Source organism: Leucopleurus acutus (assembly GCF_964270905.1).
Source record: "Leucopleurus acutus genome assembly, chromosome: 20".
In the NCBI taxonomy this organism is placed as follows: domain Eukaryota; kingdom Metazoa; phylum Chordata; class Mammalia; order Artiodactyla; family Delphinidae; genus Leucopleurus; species Leucopleurus acutus.
In genome coordinates, this window is record NC_139162.1 from 2,178,305 (window position 1) to 2,200,784 (window position 22,480).

Here is a 22,480-nt window from a genome sequence, read left to right on the forward strand (position 1 = left end):
CGCGGGCTCTAGAGCGCAGGCTCAGTAGTTGTGGCTCACGGGCTTAGTTGCTCTGCGGCATGTAGGATCTTCCCAGACCAGGGCTCGAACCTGTGTCCCCTGCATTGGCAGGTGGATTCTTAACCACTGCGCCACCAGGGAAGCCCCTGGATGTAAATTTATTTACGTACTTAAATATTAATCTTGCTGGATATTTATGTCATTTTTTTTTTTTCGGCCGTGCTGCACGGCTTGCGGGATCTTAGTTTACCAGGGATTGAACCCACACCCTCAGCGGTGAAAGCTCGAAGTCCTGACCCCTGGACTGCCAGGGAATTCCCTATTTTTGTCCTTCTAAAGCTAAGATGAACCTTCTTGCACACAAACCTTTGTATCGCTGGCTGTATTCTTAGGATAGATTCCTCCCCGCGGGATTAGTGGGTCCAAAGGTACAGATGTAATAAAAGTCTGTTACATGCACCTAATTGCTGTTGGGACACTTGCACCGATTTGCACTCGCTGGTTGGGGATGAGACTGCTCGCCTGTGACATGTGAGCATTGCTCGTAAGGGCATTTGTCTACCTGTAGTTGCAGTGCGCTGATCGCTTGTCACGGAAGAGTCCATCTGTAGGTGGAGTGTCTATTTAGAGGGGGAGGCGGCCCCCAGATTCCAGGGACGGGGATGTGGAAACCGTGGGGCTCCCTGGACCTGGACCCTGGGCGTGGTCAGCAGTGCAGCTTTGCGTGCTGCACTCGGGGTGCGGACAGTGGGGTCGAGCACGGACGCTGCCCCCGGATTCGAGGCCGCCCAGGGGAGCTTCTCTGCGGGACCTCGTGGGCATTTGTCGCCTCCACGTGTCCTCACAGCGCCGCGTGTTGGCACTTGAGCCTGTGTAATGGCCTTCATGGCTGGCCGGCACGTGCAATGGTCATAGCAGCCGCTAACATCTCACTGAATCCTGGCTGTTTTTCCAGCACACTTAGCTACTTTAAATGCTTTTCATTTAATTCTCACAAAAACCCTACGAGCTAGGTGCAGTGGAGGAAGCTGAACGTTGCCAGACGAAGTTTTGGCCATGGTGGCATGGTCAGCAGGCTGCGGCCGCAGCTGTGGAGCCGGAGCCGTGCACGAGATGGGGTCGAGGGGCTCCCGGCTGAGGGCACAGCTGGGGCAAAGGCCTCCCGGCCATCGGTCCCACCCCCAGTGGCCGCAGTGGATGGAGCGGAGGGGAGCCGTGGGGGATGTCAGGGCCGTGACAGGAGCCAGACCCCGTGGGCCGTAGGAGAGGCCAGCTGTGAAGGTGAAACGGGAGGTGAGCTGGCCGGCAAGCACGTCGGGCGTCGTTTAGAAATAGAGCCGGCTGCTTGCAGGAAAAGGGACTTTGAGCCTAATGCGAAACATCCGTCCAGGTTGAGCTGGGCTCTGTCATTGGAGAGCATCTTCTCAGCGCCTTCCCAGCAGCAGCAGAAGGCGACACTGGGAACCGAGCGAGTCTTTATTCTCGTGTCCACCAAGCTGCTGACTGGGCCCTGCTTGTGAGCCTGAGTCAGAGAGCACTTGAGCTGAACTGCATAGGTCACGTGGGGCAAATTAACTTGACCAGAAATAACCCCAAACAGCATTTCTGGGAAATGCAAGTGAAGACAGCTTTCAATGTAAACAAAGGAGCAAAGGAAAGATAAAGGCTTGGTTGGAAAAAGTGAACATTTGGAAGAGTAGGAGGAAATGCTTTGCGGAAAAAGTACCAAGGAAAACAAATATTTTTTTCCCAGTAGTTACAGTTTTAAAGAGTTTTCTTTCATGTATTTATGTCAGATGCAGTGCATACATTTCGATGGGGAACTCACAGATTTTTCCCTTTCTGTTCGTAGCCACGGCACATTGACCTACACCCTGTAGCTTTTCCTGTGAATCCAGGGAAGGAGCTCGCTGTTCTCCTCTGGGGACAGTCAGACATCTGGACGTGGGGCCCTGGGAGCTTCACGCACAAAACAAAAGAACCACCCCAGTGTCCCGGCCGCAGTCCAGAAGTCCGGGTTGGGTTGGCGGGGTGTCGGCCTGCATTCTTTTAGTGCCCCGGAGTTCCCCGTGCAGTCAGGGCTGAGAGCCCCGTGTGGGTCTGCTTCCCCTGCTTCACAAGCTGCGTTCTCCAACCACAGTGTTAACCAGAGGGACTGGAGGGCACTTGGTCCACTCTTGCATCCACCTCCCCACAGGCTGAGTCTGGAGGATGGCGTTCTGCTCTCGCCGTTTGGGCTGTTGCAGGGTGGGCAGGGGCATGTGTGTCTCTGCTTGGGGCGGAGAGGTTCCTCACTGGCCAGCAGGCCCAGTGTTTCCGTTGTTGGTTGTTGAGACAGCTCAGCCTCTCTCTTCTTAGGACCAGGACCTAGAATTACTTGCCGGGGCAGCTAAGAGAACACAGGGATTCCTAGGAGTCAGGTCAGATGCGGGGAGTCTGCTGCCGTTATGTTCAGTGTGTAGCTGAAAATAGTAACCTCCTGAGTTGTTTCCCAAAGTAATATTTACTGTTTGGAATTTAAAATCTTGCTCTTTGAGTAATTACTTGTACCTGTTAGTGCTATTATCTTATTTAATAGGAGAGAAGTTCATTTCTGGAATACTCTGACCATTGGATGATGAAAGAAACTTTGCCACACCTAAGGAAATAATCCAATTTAGTTAAATTATAAATATAAGTAACTGAAAAATGTAGCTGTCTTGATAACATCTTGGTAAATGTTATCAAATGAATTGACCTTTTGGAGGAATACTGGGTGGGGAGGAGTTCTTTCCTCGAGCTACATAAACTTGCAGACTAACCAGACCTGCGGTGAGCTGCTGTCCTTGCGTGGGGTCCTTGCGTGTCCCCGTGCACAGCAGGAGGCCTTCCTGGCCAGAGGCTGGCAGGTCGAGCAGGCGGAGCTTGTTGCGGGCAGCCTGTGGTGTCGCTGCGGCTCCGTCTGTGCAGGGTTGGGTGTCCTGTCTCCGAGATGGCATGTACCGTCCTGCCCTGCAGGAGTGGTGCCACCTCCGCCTGCTCCAGGCCCTCTGCCTCGGCCTGATGCCCCGGGCCCGGGCTTTACAGAGCAGGGCATGGGGCTGTGCTGCCGCCCACCTGCTGTCCAGGTAACAAGGAGAACCAGGGACAGTGAAGGCCAGAGAGCTTCCTGACACGGGTCAGGGTTGGGACCAGAAAGGCATACTCCACTTTTTCCCAGATCTTCTCCTTTGTTGTGTATGTAGCATGGTGTTTCTCCACCTTTTTTTTAAAAATTCATTCATTCATTCATTCATTTTTGGCTGCGTTGGGTCTTCGTTGCTGGGCGTGGGCTTTCTCTAGTTGCAGCGAGCGGAGGCTACTCCTTCGTTGCGGCGCGCGGCCTTCTCATTGCGGTGGCTTTTCTTGTTGTGGAGCACGGGCTCTAGCACACGGGCTTCAGTAGTTGTGGCACGTGGGCTCAGTAGTTGTGGCTCACGGGCTCTAGAGCGCAGGCTCAGTAGTTGTGGTGCACGGGCTTAGTTGCTCCACGGCATGTGGGATCTTCCCGGACCAGGGCTCGAACCCGTGTCCCTTGCATTGGCAGGCGGATTCTTAACCACTGCGCCACCAGGGAAGCCCCTCTCCACCTTTTAAAACTCACCTCTTTTGATAAACTTTAAAATTTTAATTTTTCTCTACTGTCCTTTGAAATTTTGATGTACATTAAATTGTGAATATGAAGACATTAAAGCATTGGTCCTTTTTATTCTTCTAAATCCTACAAGTAGTAAATATATTTGGCTATAAAATTTTCAGATACTGGTCATTATTACAGGGAAAAAAAGAAAGTTATTGCACCCTCCCCACCCTGCCCAAGAGAGCCTCCTCTCATGTCTTGAAATCACTTACGGTTACGAGTTTGCCGTATCCTTCTGGGCCCTGACTGTTTATTTACACATGGACACGTTCACTGTAACCCTAAGACGGGAGGGGGCAGGGAACACTCCTTCTGGCTTGTTTTGGACACTTGGTCTAGGTGAGCTTTCCTTATCGTGCAGGGTGGGGATCTGTGGGCAGCAGTCCTTTATTTATTGGGTCTCTATCAGTAGCTGTTTAAGGTGTTTTCAGTATCTTACTATTACAAATGCTGCAGTGAGCGTCCCACCCCACATCTTTCTCACGTGTAAGTACTTCGTATGACAGATTCCCAGAAATGGAATTGTAATTTTAGAATCTGCTTTTTAGAAATGTACCCCCCCAATACATCAAGTTGTATTCTGTTCTTTACTGGGTTTTTTTAGAGCATTTTATTATTTTTTTTTCAAGATTTATAGAAGGACTGTATTAAGTTCTGCTGTGTAATTAATTTTATAGGAAACTCTATGATTTAAAGAAATAAAAAATCAGGTTGTACCTCACATATAGGTATATGATTCCTGATGGCTTGGTTAACAGTTTCTATCCAGCGAGTGAACCACTGGCACAAGACATGAACTTCCACGTTTGCTCAAACTGGGGATGTTTTTAAGTTTCAGTGGTGAGGAGTGGGTTGGTGAAATTTTTGTCTTTTGCTGGAAGTGCTTTCTAGTTGCACTAGCAATACACATTTTATAGAAAAGTTTGAAGATACAATAAACTTAAATGTCTTTTAAATAAAAATGGAAATCATTCCATATGAACTACATGGAAGAAAATAAGATGTTTCTATTTTTGTCCCCTGAGGTCACTCCCAGGACGGAGACCCCCGTCAGCAGTGTCGGTAACAGTTTGGAGAACGCCCTGCACACATCCGCGCATTCCACTGAGGAGTCGCTGCCCAAGAGGCCTGGAGGGAAGCACTCCAGAGGTGAGCGCTTGGTCTGCAGGGTCAGAGGGGAGCAGCGTCGGATGTAGGGGGAGACGTTCGCAGTGGCGTTTGGTTAAATGCTCTCAGATCTTTGGGGATGCTAGTCTTAGTAAGATGTACTGTTTTTCTAAATTCTGCAAGTTACACACGAGTGGATCTTGGCTGTAAACATCTCACATCTTGATGTTTATTAAGGGGGAAAAAGTGAAAGTTGTTGTGCCTCTGCCCGCCCCGCACCGCAGTGGGTCCTGAATTGTAGGGCAGCGCCGCCCTGTAGCGCTCTGTGTAGTAACGGTATGTTCTCTCTGCACTGAGGCAGTTGCCACCAGCCACATGTGCCTTCCGAGCCTGGAAAATGTGGCTCACGCGAGTAAGGGCCTGAACTTTTAGATTTATTTCATGCAGTTGCACTAGCTCAGTGTGGACAGTGCACCTCTGGAGGCGGCAGGGCACGTCTGGGAGGAGGCCGAGCTCCCTGGTTCCTGAAGGTCTGGTTTGTGCAGCCACACTAGACAGAGTCGGGCTGGCTGTCCCCCGGCCAGCTGTGCGGGGTTTGGGGGGCTCGCTGGGGAGAGACAGGGCTCTCTGGGCCTCCTGGTCTAGAGCCAGGCGCGGGTGCCTGGAAACGCGCTCGGTGTGTGTGGGGAAGATCGCGCTCCTAGCAGCCCTGGGAGCGCATGGTTGGCTCACCTCTGGCTCAGCGGGAGGGTCAGTCTTTCTGAAGACACAGCAGGACCTCAGTTTCTGGGTGGGTGGTTGTCGCTCACTCGCTCCGAGGGACTTCTTCCTTGCATGTGTCGCCCAGGGAGGAGCGCCTCCCGATGGGGCGTTGCTTCCTTTGTCCCCAGCCCGTCCCCGCACCTTTGGAGCCTGTGTCCTACACCCTCGCAGTCTTAAGGGGAAGGCCTTTCCTTCACCATTGTGCTTTTTCCTGTAGGCACAATTATCAAGACCCCCTCGTTCCTGTTTTTTAATATAATTGCCAGTTGAACGGCTGTGTCTGTCACTCTCTTGCCGATGTGCCTGGGTGCGGGAAGGCAGATCTGTGGTAGGACCGTTATTGTCTGCGCTCAGACATCATAATCCTTAGAGAATAGGCAGACCTTGCTAATTATCTATGGTATTCTCCAGCCAGTGGTCATGGGGATGATGGTCTCCTCCGCCCAGAAATTGACCAGCAGGTAAACCTGGTTTTGTCGTTCGCACTTTTCCCGGTGCCCTGTTACTGCTCTTCGGAAAGTCTGAAGCCACTCTGAGTGTTATTAAAGTTTTCTTGCTGTCTTTTCTGTATCCCACTTCTGTTGTGGGTTGTCTCTGCTTCTTAGAAGTTTTCAGTGACACAATTTAGCTTGTAAAGAGGTCAGATTTTTGCATTTCTTCAGTACTGAAGCTCAGGGGACAGCAGTAAGGACAATCTGAAACCCTGACTGCTCTTGTCAGGTGGTGTCCAAGCTCGTTACATACATTAACTCATCTGATCTTCCTAAGAACCTGTGGGGCTCAGGTATGAGCTGGTTCATTCTAACAACAGTCCCCATTTCACAGACAGGAGAACTGAGTCACAGATAAGCAGTGTTCCTAAGATAAGCTGGGATCCCAACACTTGTGTTAGAAGAGAGTAGAAAAGGAAACTCAAGTACACATGAAGGGAAAGCATTACCTTTTCCTCTGTACTATTGATTGTGAAGATTTTCAGGTACAGCCTTCCTTGGGAAGCCACTTGGAGTTTGTGGAAGCCCGCCAGGTGATGCCGCAGTCCCACAGAGCACGTTTTGTTCAGGGATTAAATAACTGCGCCCAAGGTCACGGAGCTGGAAGGTGTCATGTTTCAGACAGGCTGTCTGACTGCAGAGCCCCTTGGCTTCCCTGGCCCTGCCGAGTGGGTTGTGGGTCTGTCCTCTCTGCCCTGGCCTCCTGTCACCCGTCTCCGCCACGGCACAGCTTCGTCCAGCACAGGTGCTGTCGTCCCTGGGCCTTGACCCCCGTGTCGCTCTGCCCGCTGGGCCCTTCCCTTTGAGGTCTAGCCCCACAGCACTGCTGTGAACTGTGTCCTTTTTCCATCACTTACGGCTGCTCCTGTGCCTCGTGCGTACTAAGACTGAATAAAACGTTTGCCTTAATACATAAACAAGTGAATTCCTCAGGCCCCTAGATTCAAGTGCGTATCACTAACCATTCCAATGGAATGTGTGTTCATTTCCTACTTTTGCTACTTTAGAAATATGTTCTATCAGCTTTATGTTTTCTGGATCATGTACTGCTTTTGTTTCTATATTTCTGGAGAACTAACAGATCCAATTAATGCAAGGTAGCTAGATGATAAAAAAAATCAAAGAAAAATAAGTTGCAGAGTTCTTAAATATAACATGACCTAAAAAGATGTAGGAAGGAGGATCAGTTTAATCAGCATAGTAGTGTATGTTTGAATTTTAGGGACAGTTAAAAGAAGCAGTGTTTTTAAAAAATTATTCCCATCAACACAGACGACTAAATGAATGTGAGAAAGTAACTTGATATTTTAGGAACGTCATTATTCACCTGAGACTTTTAAGAATACAGGTTTTCAAGTTTTGGATGAAAACTAGATTTCAGTAATAACGATTGTAAAGCTGGAGGTATCTCAAATATTAGTCTGGTTTAGTGTCTTTAAGTATGAAGACACTGAGTACTGTTGTATACAACTCGAGAGAAGACGGTGTTGTGCTGGAACATGGCTGTTTCCGTCTCTGCCTTTCCTCGTGAATAATACCCTCTTTACTGTGCTTTCTTTTGGCACAGTTTTGGTAATTTTTGGTTTCTTGTTATTGAGTGTACAGAATTAAGCTATTTCATAAAGATACTTTGAAATCAAGTAAAACACATAATTGGCAGAAAAATACCAACCACCCGGTTTTTTCCAGAAGACTTTAGGGAAAATGTTCCAAAAGAGGGCCGCATTCTTGGGACATATTAAAGCCATCATCTCTAGGTGTCGTGTTCTCTCGGTGTGAGGTGGCCGGCCATCAGCTCCTGTAGATCGTTTGAAGGCCTTTGGTGGCCCTTAGGCTGTGGCGGTTTTCGCAGGAGCTCCCCGGGCTGAGGTCCGGGGAGTGGTTTTCTGGTCCATCTGTGACTCCGCCAATCCCGCTCAGGCCTTTGGGGACGCTTGCCTGGGCTCTTACTGCGGGGCCTTTTACAGTCTCTTCTACGCACATCTCCCTCCCTCCCTCCTTTTTCAGTTACGTTAGTGTTCTGGTTTTTAAATTAGGCATTGATCCAATTATAAAAATGGTAGTTCAGTGCAATTACACATCTTAGTGAAGGCGGTGTGCTCTAACTTGTAAGATTTGAGGAGAATTCCTAGTGTACGTCATGAATAAGAAAAGAAGAAAGGTTTGAACACACGAAATGTTAAAAGCAGACAGCACACCACCTTGCTCTTTGCATCTCTACGTGAGAGCAGGCTGGTGGCCTCGAGTCCCAGGTTCCCAGCCCTGGGTGCCCTGCCCTGAGCCTCTGCACAGTCTGGACCCCAGCGAGGCTCACGTCCTTCCCAGCCCCCTAGCGCTCTTCCCATCACGCCCGTTCGGGCTCGGGGTCTTTCCAGTTGGTGCTAATCCTGTCTTCGGATGTGTTCTCTCCCTGCAGGTGATGGTTTGGTATCTAGCCCCTCAAGTTGGCACAAGTTTGCTGGCCCTTTTCAGAAAGTACTGAGACTTCGTGTGTGACAGATGACACAGTCTGCAGGGCTCACGAGGGTGGTGGGAGGGAGGGAGGCCGCATTATCTACCAGTAGACTTTAAGTGGGTCGTCAACAAATTTATATGCGTGTAGGTAAACACTCTAAAATTATGAAACTGCATTACAGAAATTTGACAGGGAAACTACCCATAATTCCACAACCAAACAAAATTAACCGTATCATTTTTTTTTTTTTCCAGTACGTGGGCCTCTCACTGTTGTGGCCTCTCCCATTGCGGAGCACAGGCTCCGGACACGCAGGCCCAGTGGCCATGGCTCACGGGCCCAGCCGCTCCGCGGCATGTGGGATCCTCCCGGACCGGGGCACGAACCCGTGTCCCCTGCATCGGCAGGCGGACTCTCAACCACTGCGCCACCAGGGAAGCCCAACCCTATCATTTTTGATAATTTATTTTTAGTCTTTCTTTAACATTTTAAACAACTATAATCATGTTATACATACAGTTTATAATTTTTCAGGTAATATTATAAGCATTTTTCATGTTTTAATTTTTATAAACATAGTCTTTAATAGTTCCAAAATCGAGAGTATGCTTACACGCCTTTGAAGCCCGCCCGGTTCAGCACCCCCCAGCCGCCCCTTGTGTTAGCCACCGTCGCCACTCTCATCTGCTACAGAAGTCCGTCTGCACGATCTCTCCCACCCGCCTTGCCCCCGCCCCAGCAGGCCGTCCTCCCACCCTCAGAGCCCCGAGTGGCCACACAGTGGGCGCGGCACCAAGAGAAAAGCAGCAGAACTCGTCAGCCGGCCGTGTATCTGGTCCAGAGCCATCCTGGCAGTGCCGGGGCCGCTGCAGCTGCCTGCAGAGGGCCGATGGCGCGGACACAGAACACCGCGTCAGGTGGGCTGGCGATTTCGAAGAGGTCTCACAAACGTTTCAGTCCTGTGGTCCAAAATGCCTCTTTTATTTGAAAACAGCTGAGTAACATTCATCTGCTTTTCACATTTTCCTGTCCAGATATGAGTCACTTCCCGCTTTCAGTCCAGTTGGGGTTTTTTTCTTTTTTTTTTCATAAATCCTCATACTCAGTCCTGGAACTTTTAGGTACACGTTGGTGTTCTGTGGCCTGGGAAAATGCCGAATAACATTTTTCTGTATTCATTGACTTTGTATATTCTGTTGTTTAAAAAAGTAAAGGATCTGGATTAGGGTGAGGTCATTGTGGGTAAGTTTTTAAAAATAGTGATTGGGAAAACATAAGAGCTGTTTATTTGCTGACAATCTGACTGGGGAAGTCAGACAGGAACAGTGAGTAGTTTCACTGAGTGAGGTTGGGCAGTGCACAGCTGCTAAATGTAGTGTTTTCTTTGTTTTGCCAGAAAGGAAGAAAACATTCTTATTTTTTTTTTTAGAGTAATTCCTTCCTGTGAGCTATTTTAAGCTACAACTACTCTAAACCAAATGGGTTCTCGTGTCTCCCAAGATCCATATCAACCCCGATGCAACTTTATAAAATTAGGGAGACTCGTGAGGAAAGTTGAGGGCGTGAAAGCGCTTTTCCCCAACAGGCCATAACCTCTGCGAGTGCGAGAACCCATGGACGGTGCTGATCGCTGTGTGCCCAGCCCTTGGAACACAGCCCGGGACACAGCAGGAGCTTTGTAAGACGAGTTGGTGAATGAACAGTTGTTGGTTTAGGGCAGGGATTGGCACCCTTTTTTCTGCAAAGATCCAGAAAGTCAGTATTTCTGGCTCTGGGAAGCGTGCGGAGTCTGGCACCGCCGCCGGGCTCTGCCGTCGCAGGGTGGAGAGCACCCATTGACGGTACGTCGGCCCACGGCGTGGCTGTGTGCCCCGGAGCCTGTTTACACAGGCAGACAGGCCGAGGGCAGCCTGCAGCCTGCCTGCCCCTTGCTTAGAACAGTGCCGCCCAGTAGAGCTCCCTGGGATGACCGGGCTTCTGTGTCTGCTGCAGTATGGTAGCTGCTAGCCACGTGTGGGAACGCTTAAAATGCGGTTAGTGCAACCGAGGAGTGAGATTTTTAATTTTACTCAATTGTAATTAGTACCAACTTAAGTGGTCCCGTGTGGTCAGTGGCTGCAGCAGTGGGCAGTGCAGGGTTAGAACCTTCCCCGAAGCCCGGTGCACAGAGCTGCTCGCTGCTCTCTGGGGTGCTCAGACGTGTTAGGGGAGGAGAGAGTTCTGTGGCCAAAGAAATTGAGGAATTGTGGTTTAAAAATGTAGATTTATTTGTTGCAGGACTTCTCAGAGCCTTTAATATGCTAATGTACATGGGCATCCTACAGAAAGGAGTTTCTCAGATATTCCCTCCAAACTTTTGAGCACAAAGCTTTCTGGGGGTGGCCCGGAGAAAACTATGGAAGGTATGGCCGATCAGGAGATGGGGCGTCTGCAGAAAGTGTAACTTAATAGCTTTAATAAGTTATGTTGAGTGTGTCATGCTAGACATGTTTTGAAGCTTTGTAGAAATCCCCATAGTGCACAGCCAAGGGACCTCTGGAAATGTCGGTGAGAAATAGTGCAAGAAGGTGCGTGTGCTGTTCAGAAAGTAAAGCCTCCCTCATTTGCCAGGGTCTTTGCATAAGAGCTGACTGCCCGTGTGCCTGCCCAAGGTTCATAAGCTTGAAGAGTCAGTTAACTCGGTACTTGAGAAACTTTAGTATTTGAATCAGAAATAGGACATACGTACCTTAATGTGGTTTGGGAGTTTGGAAACTACATCATGTTTGGTAAGTGCTGTTTTATTTTCAACAAATATTTGTGCTCAGATATTTGCATCTTAAAGCTTAAGGGCTTAGAAGCTTAATTGTATCATTTTCTTTTTTGAGGAGAAAAAAATGCACCCTTGCGTGTGAAAAGGGAGGTATGCAGAGGTGATGGCTTTGGAACTCTAACGGTGACGACCTTTTCTCATCCCTGTTCACCTGTGCAACTGCGGCCTCTGCCCGTCCTTGCTGTGTTTTGCAGAGGCAGTGCTGGGGGTCTGCAGGGTCTCCTCCGCAGCTGCTCTCCTCACACCTCCAGCCTGGCTTTGTCCTAGAAGGAGGAGATGAGGAGATGCCAGTGAGAGGTTCTGGGCAGCTGTGTCTCTAAATAATCACAGTGGAAAACGTTGAGCATTAGTTTTTCAGAAATGAGAACAGATCATAACTAATCTTCAGTTATAATTATGGCCTGTGCCCTTGTGCATTTTCAAGCACCGATCTCTTTCTTTTCTATGATTTGTTTTTATTTTTTGCCTGTTTTTTCTGTGTCACTTTCAACTTCGCCCTCCATTCCCGCGCGAGCAGCCTCCTCGTTCCTGGCGAGCTCACCCACCACAGAGGAGACGGGGCCGGGTGTTGGGAGCCGTACTGTGAAAAGTTGCTAATGTATCGATGCAAACTAATCATATGTACTTCAAGCTCTTACTTCATTTTTATAATTTTGTTTGTTGTTGTTTTGTTTTGTTTTGTTTACCTTTACAGTGAGTGTTGAAAAGATAGACCTGAAGGGATTATCACACAAAAAAAATGAAAGAAATGTTGAATGTTCCTTTGAGGTAAGACGCTAAGTTTTTTTTTCCTTTTCTCCTCTAAGGGATAGGAAGGAAACATTTACCATGAAGTGGTACTTTTATGTCTCTAAATAAAAGACGAGTCTTTTGCAAAGCACTGTGCCACTGCTGCGGGAGACAGAAGTGGGGACTGGGCCCTGTGGGTGGACCGTCTCCGCGGTGGGCTTGTTGGGCCTGGGGGGCTGCTCCCCCTGGACCTCAGCAGGCTCCACGAGGGGGAGGGGCTGGGCTCGGCCACAGCCTGGAGTGCGCAGTCCTGTTGTGTTCCTGTTCGCCGTGTGACCGAGGACAATGCTGGACTTCTCTGTGCCCCAGCACCTCCATTCAGTCGAACAGGATGGAGTTTGGGGGGGGAATTAAATGCGACAGTTCATTCAAAGCACTCAGTACAGGGTCTGGATATAGTAAGCGGCTGCAAAGATGAGCTGTTGTTCTTCTGTGCCTCCTGGATGACAGAAACTCCTTGGTGTGTGTGGGGAACATTCTCTAGACTGACATGCTCAGCTGCTGGTGGCTGGCCACCAGAGTTGGCTAAAGTAGAGAACTGTGAAAATTGAGGCATACTGTTCATTAGAATCTCAGATCTACGATAACAGTGGCTTAAACAACATCGGAGTGTACAAGGAGCCGGCCCTGGGGCTGGAATGGCATCTGTGCTCCATAAAATACGTAGGGAGCCAGGTTCCCTCCAGCTGACTGCTTTGACATCTCTAGGAGGTGGCCCTTAGCCTCATGGTCCAGGATGGCAGCTAGGACTCCAGCCCTCACGTTTTCATTCCAGGCAACAGGACATGGGATGAAGAGGAGAGTGAAAGGTTACTTTTACCTCTTTTTCATGGAGCATTCTTAAAAACAGCCACTAGAGGGACTTCCCTGGCAGTCCAGTGGTTAGGGCTCCTCGCTTCCACTGCCAGGAGCGCGGGTTCGATCCCTGGTCGGGGAACTAAGATCCCAAATGCCGCGAGGCGTGGCAAAAAAAAAGCCACTAGACACTTCCACTTACGTCTTACTGGCCAGACTGAGTTTCCTGGTCCCGCTTAGCTGCGTGTGCGTGGCTGGCTGTGTCACCAGGGTTCTGTTACTACCCCATTGTTGTGTGAGGTTCTCCTTTGACCACATGCATCGTAGGAAAATCTGCTTCCAGCCTTACTGGAGAGTGTTCTCAGGCATAGCAGCTTCTGGTTAGTGTCTAGTACTTACACTGTGGAGCTTACTAACCTTTCCAAGAGTGTAGCCACATCAGAATACTTCCAGTACTTTTAATACCACAAGGATAAAACCCTCATTTGATTTGGGAAGTCCTGCATCGTGCAAATCACTTATCACTCCGTAGATGTATGGGAAAGGCTTCCCTTCGGTTTTGGAGGTTGCCAGAGCTTGCGACCAGCAGCCAAGTGTCAGCAACCAGAGAACCTCAGGACCCCAGCATCTTCAAGGCCTGCTGGGGTTGGGAGCCCAGCGAGTCCCTGAAACGCTGGGTGTGTTGGCTCCTCTCCTCTGCAGTCAGCCTCTGGCTGACGGATATCGCCTGAGGGGCTGGTGGTGGGCGTGGTCCCCGTGCACAGGGCCTGCGTGTGTGGGAACTGCTGAGCGTCAAGCCCTTCAGGTCCCACTCACAGCCCTTCAGGTCCCACTCACAGCCCTTCAGGTCCCACTCACAGCCCTTCAGATCCCACTCACAGCCCTTCAGATCCCACTCACAGCCCTTCAGGTCCCACTCACAGCCCTTCAGATCCCACTCACAGCCCGTCTGATCAAACTGGGCTTGGACTCGGCCCCAGTCCACAGCCTCTCTGCAAAGAAATGAGCTTTGGCAGGGTAGACACTTGGCCTCTCGTGGCCTTTCCCCAGAGGAGGGCCTTGTGATCAGGGTGGGGAGGCGGCAGGCTGGCAGGATAGGGCGCCGTGAGTCTTCTGAAAGCAGGGCGGACAGCTGGGTTGAAGTTCAGTTTAAGACGCTTCGAACCCCAAATGGTTAAGCTGAATGAAGTGTTTTGGTACTTAAAGAAAAAGGTTTGGTTATCGGAAAAGCTTGCTTTTCCTGATGCGATAACTGATAAAAGGATTCTTGTGTTTAGGAAAGTGATAATCCTTCACTAGCCAGCGGTCCGACTCATTTTCTTTTGGGATACTAACTTGATACGCCCTAAGGGATTTACTGCCCACACTACATTTGTTGATGGTAATTTGAGGCACAAAGGAAAGATACAAGGAAGATTTAAAAAAAACACAACCATCTTCTTATTTATAAAGCACACCGTTCATTTGCGCAGCTTAAACTGTGTGCTTGTTCTCTGCAGGTGAGTTGCACTCTCCTACTCGTAAATAAGTGGCTGCTTGTAGGATACGAATGTGTGATATGCATGTGCTTAGGTTTGGGACTCCTGTCACACTCGAAAAGTGAAGCGCCTTGTAGTTACATAGCTTCGGGCGTTTAACCGCGGTCTCCCTAGCTCGTTGTGGTCAGGACTACAGTTCTGTAAGAGAGAGAACCTGTGGACAGTGGGAGAACATCATTCCATGTACCTTTAAACTTACAAACTTTCTGTCATCTTACATGACCACCCGGCAAAAGTAAGTCCCAGTAGCATTTTTCTGTTTTAGAAATCAACAAGACGAGGGGCTTCTCTGGTGGCGCAGTGGTTGAGAATCCGCCTGCCAATGCAGGGGACACGGGTTCGAGCCCTGGTCTGGGGAGATCCCACATTGCCGCGGAGCAACTGGGCCTGTGAGCCACAACTGCTGAGCCTTTGCGTCTGGAGCCCGTGCTCCGCAACAAGAGAGGCCACGACAGTGAGAGGCCCGCGCACCGCGATGAAGAGTGGTCCCCACTCGCCGCAACTATAGAAAGCCTCCTCACAGAAACGAAGACCCAACACAGCCAAAAATAAATAAATAAATTTCAAAGAAAAAAAAATCAATAAGACGATTCTAAAATTTATATGGAGGGAATTCCCTGGTGGTCCAGTGGTTAGGACTCCGCGCTTTCACTGCCGAGGGCACGGGTTCAGTCCCTGGTCAGGGAGTTAAGATTCCTCAAGCCTCACAGCGCAGCCTGAGTAAATAAATAAATAGTAAATAAAATAAAATAAAGTTTATATGGAGAACACTATAGAGCAGTCCAAACAATTCTGAAACGAAGAAAACACTGGAAGACTCACGGTACCCGATTTCAGCACCTGTGTTAAAGGTGCTGCTGAGAGGGAGGAGACGCCGTGCCCCGGGGCAGTGGGGCCCGAGCTAGACTCACATGTAAAGTGCTCAGTTGGTTGTTTTGAAGACTTTAGGAGAATATCCTTGGTGGCATTTTTAAAGATTAGACGGTTTTAAAATTTTCTAATTGACTTTCTTCTTTACACCTCTGATGCGATAGATTTCACATAACATAAAATTCATCCATTTAAGCTGTTCAGTGGCTTTTTAAAATTTATTTAGAATTTTGTAACCATCACCACGATTTAATTTTAATATTTCCATCATCCCAGGAAGAAGCCCCATACCCATTAGCAGTCATTCCCCACTTCTCCTCCCCAAGTCCCTGGCAAATACTAACCTACTTTCTGCCTCAGTGGCTTTGCCTATGCTGAATATTTCACATAAATGGAATCATACAATATGTGATCTTTCGTGATTGGTTTCTTTCATGCAAATAATGTTTTCAAGGCTTCTCTATGTTATATCATGTATTAGTGCTTCCCTTTTTATGGCTGAGTGAAATTCCACCGAGTGGATGGACCACATTTAGTTCATCCACTCAGCAGTTAGTTGATGCACTTCTGGGTTGTTTCCACTTTTTGCCTCTTATGAGTAATGCTGCTATGAACATTTATGTACAAGTTTTTGTGTGGACAAGTGCTTCCATTTCTCTTGGATACACACCTAGGACTGGAATTACTGGGTTGCAGATATTTTCTTCCATTGGGTGGGAATTTTCTTCATTTTCTTGATGCTGTCCTTCGACACACAAAAGTTTTAAATTTTGATAAAGTCCAGTTTCCCTACTTCTGCTTTCATTCCTTGTGCTTTGGTATTATATTTAAGAAGTCGTTGCCTAAGCCAAGGTCGCAGAGCTTCACTCGTGTGTTTTCTGCTAAGAATTGTATTGTTTGTGCTTTTGCATTTAGGTCTTCGATGCATTTTGAATTGATTTTTTGTGTATGGTGTGAGGTAGGGGTTCGAATGTGTCCTTTTGCATGTGGACGTCCTGTTGTCCAGCACCCTTTGTTTGTTTGTTTATTTTACAATTTTTTTAACATCTTTATTGGACAGCACCATTTGTTGAAAAGACCATTCTTTCCCCCACTGAAGGGTCTTCACACCATTGCTGAGAATCCGTTGAGCGAAATTGTGAGGGGTTGTTTCTGGACTCTCAGTTCCATTCATCTCTCTTGTTGTTAGGCCAGCACTGCTCTGTCTTGAGTACTGTGGCTTTGACGTTGGAATTGGGAAGTGTGAGTCCTCTTAGGTTTGGTCTTCTTTTTCAGGATCGTCTTGGCTCTTCTGGGGATGCTGCATTTCCATGTGAATTTTAGGAGCAGCTTGTCAGTTTTGGTGCCAGCACTGGCAGCAACTCAGGCTCCCGCTGCCCGCGGCTCCTTGCAGGGTGGCCCTGGGGTCGGCTCGGGGCCTGGCGGTGGCGACTGCTCTATCCCGCAGGCCAGGCCGCGTCTGCTTCGGGCTAAGGGCCCCGGACGCCACACCACCCTGGTCAACTGATTATTGACAAAGGTATAAAGGCATTTCAGTGAAGAAAAGACGGTCTTTTCAGCAAATGGTTCAGGAGCAGATAACCATATGCCAAAAAAAGGAACCTTCATCAAACCTCACCCTTTATATAGAAATTAACTCAAAACTGATCACGGACCTAAATGTACGACGTAAAACCATAAAACTTCTAGAAGAAAGCATAGGAGAAAAGTTTGTGACTTAAACAGGCAAAGATTTCTTAGGTAGGATACCAAAAACATGAGCCATAAAAGACAAAGTGAATTAAACTTCATCAGAGTTTAAAACTTGCTCTTTGACAGGCACCGTGGAGAAAGTTAAGCCAAGCCACAGACTAGGAGAAAACCATTCGTAAATTGCACGTTTGATAGAGGATTTGTATTCAAACTAGAAAAAGAACTCTCAAAACTCAGTGGTGAGAAAATAACCCAATAAAAAAAGTGAACATTTTACCAAGAAGGATGTATGGATGGCAAATAGCACACGTGACAGATGTTCAGCATCGGTAGCCATTAGGAAAACACGGATTAAAACCACGGTGAGCTCATCCTGCACGCCCGTCACAGTGGCTGAAGTTGACAGCTGCTGGCAGGTGTGTGGAAGGACTGCCATGGGAGTGTAAAATGGTGAGATTACTTTGGAAGACAGTTTGGCAGTTTTTAAAAAGTCAAACATATCCCTAAAATCTGATTCATCGGTCCCGCTTCTAGGTCAATAACCAAAGGAAATGAAAGTACACGTTCGTACAAAGGTTTGTACACGAATGTCCATAACAGCTTTGTTTGTAACGCCCCAAATATCCATTATCAGGAGACTGGATATACACTGTGGTATCGCAGCCACACAGTTCAGCGTTCAGAATAGAGGAGTGAATTACTGATACACTTGGCAGTGTGGGGGAAAGTGCGTAATCGTGCTGTGTGAAAGAAACCAGAAAAAAGGAGCATACACTGTATGCGTTTATTTATGTAAATTGAGAAAATGCAAAATAACTGCAGTGATAGAACGCAGATCAGTAGCTTCCTGCGGAGGGACTGGTGGGTATGTTCATTATATAGATCGGAGTGATGGTGTCATGGGTGTATACGTATGTCCAAACTGGTCAGATTGTACACTTTAAATATGTGCATTTCATTGTCAGTTATATTCAGTAAAACCTTTAAAAACATCACCTGAGGATTGGGACTTCCCTGGTGGCACAGTGGTTAGGAATCCGCCTGCCGTTGCAGGGGACACATGGTCCGGGAAGATCCCACATGTTGCAGAGAAACTAAGCCCATGCACCACAACTACTGAGCCTGTGCTCTAGAGCCCACGGGCCACAACTACTGAGCCCGCGTGCCACAACTACTGAAGCCCACGCGCCTAGAGCCCATGCTCCGCAATAAGATAGAAGCCAACACCATGAGAAGCCCGTGCACCGCAGTGAAGAGTAGCCCCCATTTGCCGCAACTAGAGAAAAGCCCGCACACAGCAACGAAGACCCAATGCAGCCAAAGAAAGAAAGAAAGAAAGAAAGAAGTTTACCTGAGGATTAATTTTTGTCCACAGAGCCCTAAATAATTAGGATAAATTGTCCTTTAAATAGGTTGTCTTTTGAACATGGATATAAATAGCTATTGTGCTGTGGCCAGAACAATAAAGAACTTTATTAGGAGTCTCTGCCTTAGCCACGGTGAGATGGACCCTCTATTGCTAACAGTATAGGAAGACTCGAGAAGCGGTTTTTTCTGAAAGCTTTCACTCATTCAAGGAGAAGTCAGCGACTTCCCCCTCCCCTTTTTCTCAGCTTTGTTTGTCTCTACTTTTAGTTTTTATGTGTCATTGTTTTCCAGGAGACAAATGAAAGGTTGTTATTTTATAGGAAGACGTAAGTAACAAATGGACTGCGAGCAGGAGTTTGAGTTTCCTGTTCTTTTTTTTCATGGAGTTGGTTTTGTTTTTGCTGAAGTTGTAATTACTAGTTACTGAGGAAAGCAAATACAGGAAGAAAATGACAGAATCTTTTAAAATACAAAAATTATTTTATATCTGTGTACATGTGAAATGTCCAAATTTTACCAGCTTTTCCAAATTCACTGTTGAATAACTAAAACTTTTTTAAAGTATACTTATTACACATGAAGGACAGGGTGGGAAAAAAACATCAGAAGATTACGCGAACAGTTGAAACGCCTGTAGATGGGAGAGCTGTATTGACTTAAAAGGAACTGTGGAGCAATACTCATTAAAAGACCCATTCTTTTTATGCCAGTCTTTGTTAAGAATCCAGACATTACATTTTATTTTAGTGCTGTATCTTTTCTTTAGAAGTTTTCCATCTTGAAACAGTCTTAACTGCTCTGAACATTTTATCACTATTAGCTAAGGATGAGTCTTGACAACTGTTTTTCTTTTCTTTAGTTGTTTTCATCAGCTCTCTGTGTGCAGAGAGTCCAGTAATTGTGCCTACATCACCCGGAGGAGCAGGGAACTGTTTCTTGTGATAATACACCTCATTGCTTGTATGATAATTAGCCTGACTGTGTGAAGGTTGTTGCTACCCAAGCCATGTGGTATATGCTTATTTAGTACCTTTCCTTTCCGATACTTTATTCTACCTGGAGTTAATTGTCTCTTTTTGTTTGTTTGTTGCTTGTGAACAAGTACTTAGAAAACAAAGTCACCCCTGAAGTTTTCCCTGGTGGTGTTCAAATGCATCCCGCATTCCATCGGTGTCGTCTCTGGAGCTACGGCCCTGCTCCGACCTGGACTCGGCCTGCTGCAGTCTCATTGCGGGGCCCCCGTACCATCACCCGCGGGGTCCCTTCCTCCCTCCTGGCTCTGATACCCTGTTCTCAGCTCTTAACTCATCTATTGCCTTGGGTTAGTTCTAGGTTTTAATAGTTGTTCTAGTAGCTTCTTAGAAAGGGGTCCTGGGGAGGTACGGTTTCTGGCTTTCTGTTTGGCAGTGTCTTCATCCATCTGACCTGACATGTGACTGGGCATACAGTTCTAGAGCAGGCGTCATTTTCCTTAGGCACTCGGAAGCACTTCTTGTTTACTGTCTTGCAGTGTTGCACTTGAGAAGCACGATCTGCTCTGGCTCCTGGCCCGGTGTTGGCCCTGTTGTCATTTCTAAAGGTTTTAGGATCTCCTCCTAGTCCCCAGCCTTTGCACATTTCTCAGAGCCAGGCTTGGGTGTAGGTTACCATCCACTGTGCTGAGATGCAAGTCGGCCCTTTTAACTTAAGTCCATTAATTTGAGTTCCTTTTCTGGAATCATTCCTTTTGATTTCCTGTGTCCTGTTTTTCTCAGTTTTCTTGTTTTGGAACTCCTGCTGTCTGCCTGTTGGACCTCAAGACTGGTCCTCTGTTTTATTTAGTTTTTCCTCTATTTTCTTTCCCTTTGACTTTGATCTATCCTGCGGAAGATTCCCTCATCTTTCATCTCTTGAAGTGAATGTCTCACTTCTGCTGTCCTGTTTTTAACAACAGAGACCTCTGTTCCCTGGCGATTCTTTTCTCATAGCATCCTGTTCTTGGCGATGCTGTCTGCTCTTAGTTCACTGAGAATCTCGTTGATAGTTTTTAGTCCTAAAAGCGAGTTTTGAGTGCATGGTCCGTGCCAGCTCCAGGCTGCCTTGTTCTTTGCGACTGCTTTGCCTGTCCTTGTATTCGACTTCAGAGCTCCTCAGAGGTCTGGTGGCAGGTCTGGTGGCTCTGGGCCGCTTGCTCACGTGAGGGCTGTGGCCTGAGCAGTGGCAGGGCCTTTGCCTGAGCTGCTGCCTGTGTGAGTGAAGAAGACGCTGCTCCCCCTTCTCCAGAGGGTGCTGAGAGCTGAGACGGACAGTGGGTCAGAGGAGTTAGACTCTGAGCGTGAAGAAATCCTCAGTACCCTTATGTATTCTGTGCATACCGTGCTTTTCTTTTTCTGGCTGCGTTGGGTCTTTGTTGCGGTGCGCGGGCTTCTCATTGCGGTGGCTTCTCTTGTTGCAGAGCACAGGCTCTAGGCGTGCGGGCTTCAGTAGTTGTGGCACGAGGGCTCAGTAGTTGTGGCTCACGGGCTCTAGAGGGCAGGCTCAGTAGTTGTGGCGCACGGGCTTTGTTGCTCCGCGGCGTGTGGGTCTTCCCAGAACAGGGTTCGAACCCGTGTCCCCTGCGTTGGCAGGCGGATTCTTAACCACTGTGCCACAGGGAAGTCCCCATGCTCTTTTGTGTATGTTTAAGATACATTAAAATCCATCTCAGCAGGTCTCAGTGGCTCTTTGAGCGACTATGGTGGTAGAAAAACACTGGGCCGTCATTTGATTGGCAGTGTTTCTTCTTGGTGGTACATCAGCAGTGGGGTAGCTTATGATCGATGCTGTCTTGGACATGGTAGATCACGTGTCTCTAGCACGTGGCACAGTGCGAGGCTGCTCTCCCGTGTCCATGCCCCTCCAGGGGCCCGCCCTCTCAGGGGACTGGGTCAGGCCAGCCTGCGTCAGGGGGTTTCCTCAGGGGACTGGGTCAGGCCAGCCTGCGTCACCTGCAGAGCAGAGTGCTGCTGAGGTCTGCTGGTTTCCAGTCCTTGCCCCTGGTTGGAGCAGCAAGTCCTTTTGGAAGTCAAAGAAAAGTATACCAGGAGCAGACAACCTAGAATAGTTGCGCCTATTTAAAATATATAATTGTCAGGGAAGCAGATTGTCTGTTTCAGCATAGAATGGTGTGTCCATGCCGTGCTCCCCATTTGGGTGTTGGGTTTAGTTGGGTTAGGGTGCGTTCGTGCCACGTGACATGCGGCATATTTTACTGAGAAAACCACGTCAGCCGTACTTTGGGGTCGTACATCTAATGCTAGAAAGTTCTCACCTTTAATCCTGGATGTTACTGGTGTTTTATGTGCGGAGCAGCTCACTCTCCCCCAAACTTCCTTTTAGTGTTGTTAAAAAGATTTAATTATTTTAGACAGAAAAAATGGCGTAGGTGCTTTGATTTTAGTGTAGGTAGATTTGGGACGGCACAGCACGTTCATTCAGAAATGCCAGCACTTGCCTTGATAAATTCTGGGAGGCACAGGGAATTCAGAGATGAAGAAGAGAGGTCCCTTTCCTTGATTGGCTTGTATTTTGTGGGGGCTTGAAAAACATACCTTAGTAATTGTTATGTGATGTGACAGCCACCAGAGCAGAGAGGAACTCACGTGAATTTCAACAGAGAGGAGAGATGGCCAGCGCTTCAGGCCCCGGAGACCGTCAGCAAACATGCTGGGCTGCTTCTCAGAAGATGAAGGCCAGCGCGGGGTGGGAGGAGAGCATGAGAGTTGTTTGGTGTCTCCAGCCTGTTTTCTCTAAATCAGTGTAAATACAACGCTTTCCTATTGGTGATAAAATACACTCAGTCATTTTATTTCCCGACTTGAAATCCTCCAACGCTCCTTCTGGATTTTAGGGTCAACGTCCTCGTTCGTGGTTTAACCCTTCTTGTCATGGACCCTGCTTCCCTCCCATCTCATCCTGTCCCCTCTGTCCTTCTCGCGCCTTCTGAGTTCAGCTCACGCTTTCCTCAGTGCAGGAAAGCCCTCTGCCCCGGGGAACGTACAGTCCATTTGTGGAGTCATGAACTAAAACTGCTGCTGTCGTAGGTGCAGGAAGGGAAAACAGACACACCGGGCTTTGTAGAACTTCCAGAAAGACCTTTCTGATGTTTTCTCCCCGAATTCTTAC

The 22,480-nt window shown here is 48.1% G+C and overlaps 1 protein-coding gene across 1 annotated transcript in view; it reads left to right on the forward strand.

Annotated features, from left to right (window-relative positions):
• Positions 1-22,480, forward strand: part of ZCCHC14 (zinc finger CCHC-type containing 14) — a gene marked incomplete at its 5' end in the record, with an annotated part of 58,110 nt that overhangs the window by 20,751 nt on the left and 14,879 nt on the right. Inside the window, 2 exons of the mRNA XM_082862655.1 lie at positions 4,684-4,807; positions 11,980-12,053. Coding sequence (XP_082718781.1) covers positions 4,684-4,807; positions 11,980-12,053 — 198 coding nt within the window. The remainder of the gene's footprint in view (positions 1-4,683; positions 4,808-11,979; positions 12,054-22,480) is intronic.